This window comes from Cydia strobilella, chromosome 13 (assembly GCF_947568885.1).
Source record: "Cydia strobilella chromosome 13, ilCydStro3.1, whole genome shotgun sequence".
NCBI classification, from domain to species: domain Eukaryota; kingdom Metazoa; phylum Arthropoda; class Insecta; order Lepidoptera; family Tortricidae; genus Cydia; species Cydia strobilella.
Genome location: NC_086053.1, coordinates 17,466,625 through 17,472,624, shown reverse-complemented (window position 1 = coordinate 17,472,624; position 6,000 = coordinate 17,466,625). Strand labels below are relative to the sequence as shown.

Genomic DNA, 6,000 nt, shown 5'->3' with positions numbered 1-6,000 from the left:
AAGCTTCGATTCGCACCGCATAAAACTAATGCAATGGTAATTACACGGAGGCTCAAGTATGACACCCCTCGACTGAGTATGGGCGGAACCAGCATCGCCATGGTAAAAGAGATGAAATTACTTGGTGTAACCATCGACGACAAGCTGACTTTTAACAGCCATGTTTCGAATGTCTGCAGGAAAGCGATAGCAGTCTATAAACAGCTATCTAGGGCTGCCAAGACAGACTGGGGGCTCCATCCTGAAGTCGTAAAAATAATATATGTGGCAACCGTAGAGCCCATCATACTGTATGCCGCTAGTGTTTGGGCGCATGCTGCAAACAAATTGGGTGTCCAAAAGCAGTTGGCAGTGGTGCAACGCGGAATGGCGCAGAAGATATGCAAGGCATACCGCACCGTGTCCCTCAACTCGGCGCTGGTTCTGGCGGGGATGCTCCCTCTTGACCTCCGAGTCCGAGAGGCGGCTTCGTTGTACGAAGCCAAGAAGGGAGAGTCTCTGCCTGCCCTGTGGCCTGGAGATAGAGAGGTGGAACAAATGGCATCCGCAACTGAAATGCCTCATCCTGCGGATCGCGAAGAATTGAGGGTGGTTCGCCTGGTGAACCAAGACGATGTGAACTCGAACAGTGAGTTCGATGTGCGAATATTTACCGATGGCAGCAGGCTTGAGGGCGGGGTTGGAGCCTCACTTTCTATTTGGAAGGGAGAAACCGAAACCAAAGCCCACAAGCTTGCTCTATCGAGATACTGTACGGTTTACCAGGCGGAGCTCCTTGCCCTGTGCAGGGCCACTAGGGAAGCAAAGAAGTATGCCGAGAAATCGTATGGAGTCTACAGCGACTCTATGGCAGCCCTTCAAACAATACAAAACCACAGTTGCCTTCACCCCCTCGCTGTAGAGGCCAGAGAGAATTTAAAAGCTATGTCTCTCCAGGGTAAGGTAGTCACCCTACACTGGATTAAAGCTCACGCAGGGTTAGAAGGCAACGAGCGGGCAGACGAGTTGGCGAAAGGAGCAGCAGTAGGCTCCAAACGAAAGCCGGACTATGACCAATGCCCGGTTTCATTCGTCAAGCGTAGCATTCGCATGTCGACGCTTGACGAATGGAATCGGAGGTATAAGTCTGGCGAAACGGCTTCCATCACGAAGTTATTCTTCCCAGATGCAGTGGCGGCTTATAGGGTGACAAGGAAATCAGAGCCAAACAACCTAAAGACGCAGTTGATGACGGGACACGGTGGATTCTCTGAGTATTTAAACCGCTTCAAGTGCAAGGAGAGTCCATCGTGCGTCTGTGACAACAATACGCAAGAAACGGTGCCACATATAATATTTGAGTGTCCAGTTCATGATAGTGAGCGCTTTGATATGGAGCAAAAAATTAAAATTAGTATAACTGCCGACAAACTACACAACATAATGGCTAGTGCGGAAATGGACCAATTTATAGAGTTCTGCTTAAAAATTGTGAGAAGAGTCGTAAAAAGAAATAAAACTAGATAGAAATATATGTTTTTAAAATATAGTAAATATATTTAAGAAAAACATAAAAAACCCAGTAGGAATAATCAAAAGAGAGAGCAAAACTCGTGTCATAAGAAACGCACAATATGTATATTAGATTTAAGATAATAATACAATAGCGAATATATGAAAAATGTAACATAGATATTAATATTAAATATAAGCATGTAATAAGAAATTGTATAAAAAGCGCTACCCATGCAGTGAGCACTCATGAATAAAGTTCAAACCCTGTGTTTCCTTATTTTTCCCGAATAGTAAGTAATAAGTAATAAGCTGATAGGTGGGACTACCCACATAAGGAACGAAAGAGATGAATGAAAGAAAGATCAAGTATGAAGTATGCTAGTACGAGAGGTATACAAGCGAGAACTGGTATGAATGAAAAACTAGCTAGGCAAAGTCTCCGATCATGTTGGAGGAGCACTGAAAAAAAAAAAAAAAAAAAAAAAAAAAAAAAAAAAAAAAAAAAAAAAAACCTAACCCACATGCCACAGCGCAGCACCGAGGACTCCCTTTATGCCCTAATGAAATACATACGAAAGAAATTAGACTCTAAAAAGATCGTAACACTAATATCACTGGACATAGAGGGGGCCTTCGATGGTGCTTGGTGGCCGGCTATCAGGTCCCGGTTGGCGGAAGAGAATTGCCCAGTTGAACTGAGACGCGTAATCGATAGCTACCTCACAGACCGAAGAGTAACAGTTAGATACGCGGGAGAGCAATACAGTCTGGACACCACCAAGGGATGCGTACAGGGATCGATAGCGGGCCCCATTCTGTGGAACTTGCTCTTGGACCCACTACTTAAAAGTTACGGGCAAAGGGGCGACTACTGCCAGGCATTCGCAGACGATGTCGTACTTGTCGTTGATGGGAATACCGCTCTGGAAATTGAAACGCGCGCAAACGCTGCTCTCGACCATGCTCGGGAGTGGGGTGTCAGTAATAAGCTTCGATTCGCACCGCATAAAACTAATGCAATGGTAATTACACGGAGGCTCAAGTATGACACCCCTCGACTGAGTATGGGCGGAACCAGCATCGCCATGGTAAAAGAGATGAAATTACTTGGTGTAACCATCGACGACAAGCTGACTTTTAACAGCCATGTTTCGAATGTCTGCAGGAAAGCGATAGCAGTCTATAAACAGCTATCTAGGGCTGCCAAGACAGACTGGGGGCTCCATCCTGAAGTCGTAAAAATAATATATGTGGCAACCGTAGAGCCCATCATACTGTATGCCGCTAGTGTTTGGGCGCACGCTGCAAACAAATTGGGTGTCCAAAAGCAGTTGGCAGTGGTGCAACGCGGAATGGCGCAGAAGATATGCAAGGCATACCGCACCGTGTCCCTCAACTCGGCGCTGGTTCTGGCGGGGATGCTCCCTCTTGACCTCCGAGTCCGAGAGGCGGCTTCGTTTTACGAAGCCAAGAAGGGAGAGTCTCTGCCTGCCCTGTGGCCTGGAGATAGAGAGGTGGAACAAATGGCATCCGCAACTGAAATGCCTCATCCTGCGGATCGCGAAGAATTGAGGGTGGTTCGCCTGGTGAACCAAGACGATGTGAACTCGAACAGTGAGTTCGATGTGCGAATATTTACCGATGGCAGCAGGCTTGAGGGCGGGGTTGGAGCCTCACTTTCTATTTGGAAGGGAGAAACCGAAACCAAAGCCCACAAGCTTGCTCTATCGAGATACTGTACGGTTTACCAGGCGGAGCTCCTTGCCCTGTGCAGGGCCACTAGGGAAGCAAAGAAGTATGCCGAGAAATCGTATGGAGTCTACAGCGACTCTATGGCGGCCCTTCAAACAATACAAAACCACAGTTGCCTTCACCCCCTCGCTGTAGAGGCCAGAGAGAATTTAAAAGCTATGTCTCTCCAGGGTAAGGTAGTCACCCTACACTGGATTAAAGCTCACGCAGGGTTAGAAGGCAACGAGCGGGCAGACGAGTTGGCGAAAGGAGCAGCAGTAGGCTCCAAACGAAAGCCGGACTATGACCAATGCCCGGTTTCATTCGTCAAGCGTAGCATTCGCATGTCGACGCTTGACGAATGGAATCGGAGGTATAAGTCTGGCGAAACGGCTTCCATCACGAAGTTATTCTTCCCAGATGCAGTGGCGGCTTATAGGGTGACAAGGAAATCAGAGCCAAACAACCTAAAGACGCAGTTGATGACGGGACACGGTGGATTCTCTGAGTATTTAAACCGCTTCAAGTGCAAGGAGAGTCCATCGTGCGTCTGTGACAACAATACGCAAGAAACGGTGCCACATATAATATTTGAGTGTCCAGTTCATGATAGTGAGCGCTTTGATATGGAGCAAAAAATTAAAATTAGTATAACTGCCGACAAACTACACAACATAATGGCTAGTGCGGAAATGGACCAATTTATAGTTCTGCTTAAAAATTGTGAGAAGAGTCGTAAAAAGAAATAAAACTAGATAGAAATATATGTTTTTAAAATATGATAAAATATATTTAAGAAAAACATAAAAAACCCAGTAGGAATAATCAAAAGAGAGAGCCAAACTCGTGTCATAAGAAACGCACAATATGTATATTAGATTTAAGATAATAATACAATAGCGAATATATGAAAAATGTAACATAGATAATAATATTAAATATAAGCATGTAATAAGAAATTGTATAAAAAGCGCTACCCATGCAGTGAGCACTCATGAATAAAGTTCAAACCCTGTGTTTCCTTATTTTTCCCGAATAGTAAGTAATAAGTAATAAGCTGATAGGTGGGACTACCCACATAAGGAACGAAAGAGATGAATGAAAGAAAGATCAAGTATGAAGTATGCTAGTACGAGAGGTATACAAGCGAGAACTGGTATGAATGAAAAACTAGCTAGGCAAAGTCTCCGATCATGTTGGAGGAGCACTGTAAAAAAAAAAAAAAAAAAAAAAAAAAAAAAAAAAAAAAAAAAAAAAAAAAAAAAAAAAAAAAAAAAAAAAAAAAAAAAAAAAAACTAACCTAACCTAACCTAACCTAACCTAACCTAACCTAACCTAACCTAACCCAGTCACGTGCCACCCTGCGTCGTAGCAACATCTTTTCCGCCGACCTCCGCAGTTAAAAATTCGTGAACGTGGCAATTCTTACCCGATCGGGACAAAATAAACGTCAGTGTGTGCGGAATAGTGCGGCCGATCTATTGAATTACAGTGAGTGTACGGCAGTGCTCAGTGAAAACCGCAAAGTGCAATAAACCACGTTTTTAGAGGTTAAACACCTTCAAACAGCCGTCTACAGCCTCACAGGACATCGGTATCGCTACTTGCGATACATCGCCGGAAGCGCCTCAACGAGCCCCACAATTTGACACCCCGCTCGCCTCCGGGCGACACACCGTTGGAGCACAAAAGCCAAAAAAACAAAAACCACGTGGCGGCGTGGTCGAAGATCCAGCGGTGTTCGGCTGATTCTGACGACGCAGCAAGAAGGAACACATCTCCAGGACACGTACGGTACCTTTTTTGGAATTTTTGGACAGTCCGTTTTCAAGACATTAACTTTTCAAAATTAAAACTTTGAAGTGCAATAGTGAAAAATCTTCAGGCAGACGATATACTTTTCGCATTAGATCCTGTTGCGCGCTTACAAGAAGAAGAGTTCTACAAAGTTTGGAAAATTTTTGGACAATATTTCACATAAAAAATTTAGTTTAAATATATTTTTAGAAAAATTAAGTCTGCATAAAATATTTGTATTGTACGTGTCTGTATTATTATTGTCTATTGTAGGTGTATATTTTATCTTAATTTTGCAATTTTTTGTGTATTTTTATGTCAAGCGGTACCGGAGTTATCGAATTTTAACTCATTTTTGGCCTTAAATTCCAAATTAATAAAAAATATTGTTTTTTCTTCATAAAATCAGGTTTAGAATAGTAATACCACCTTGGGAAACCGAAAACCCGGACCCCGTAGCGTGTAAATTCAGCAGATACCGGTTTTTCCGCCATTTTATTTTTTCGATACCAAATTTCAAATAGGTTTTTCTCGGGTACCGTTTGACGTACAGATCTCGGATTTTCACCCTAGGCATAACTTTTTTACCAAGAACCGATATTTACCGGTTTTGGGTGAATATCTCAATAATTATTTTTAAGGACTGAGACCACTTTTAAAGAATAGAGGAGATAAGGCCAATAGTAGGAGAGAAAACCCGAACCTCCTCCGACCAACGGTTCCCAAGTTATAGGTCTTCAAACATTGACATTGACAGTTCGGCGGCCATCTTGCCTATTTTCAACTAACGATAACTTGGCAACCGAGGGTGCTAGAGACACGCGGTTTTCTTTGCAGAGAACACACGAGGCCAAACAACCGTCCCCAACGGTTTTCAGGAGTTTTCAAGACAATTTTGGACTGAAAATTCCTGAAAATTTTGGAGATCTGAAAGTGGTCCCAGACGCTAGAATAAGTCTAGCTTAGTAGCCCTAGCCA

The 6,000-nt window shown here is 43.6% G+C and overlaps 1 protein-coding gene across 1 annotated transcript; it reads left to right on the top strand.

The window, feature by feature from the left end:
* Nucleotides 1-2,015: 2,015 nt before the first annotated feature.
* LOC134746943 (uncharacterized) lies at nt 2,016-4,974 on the top strand. Its single transcript, XM_063681515.1, has 2 exons — nt 2,016-3,905; nt 4,774-4,974. The coding sequence occupies exons 1-2, from the start codon at nt 2,016-2,018 to the stop codon at nt 4,972-4,974; spliced, it is 2,091 nt and encodes a 696-aa protein (XP_063537585.1).
* Nucleotides 4,975-6,000: the final 1,026 nt, after the last annotated feature.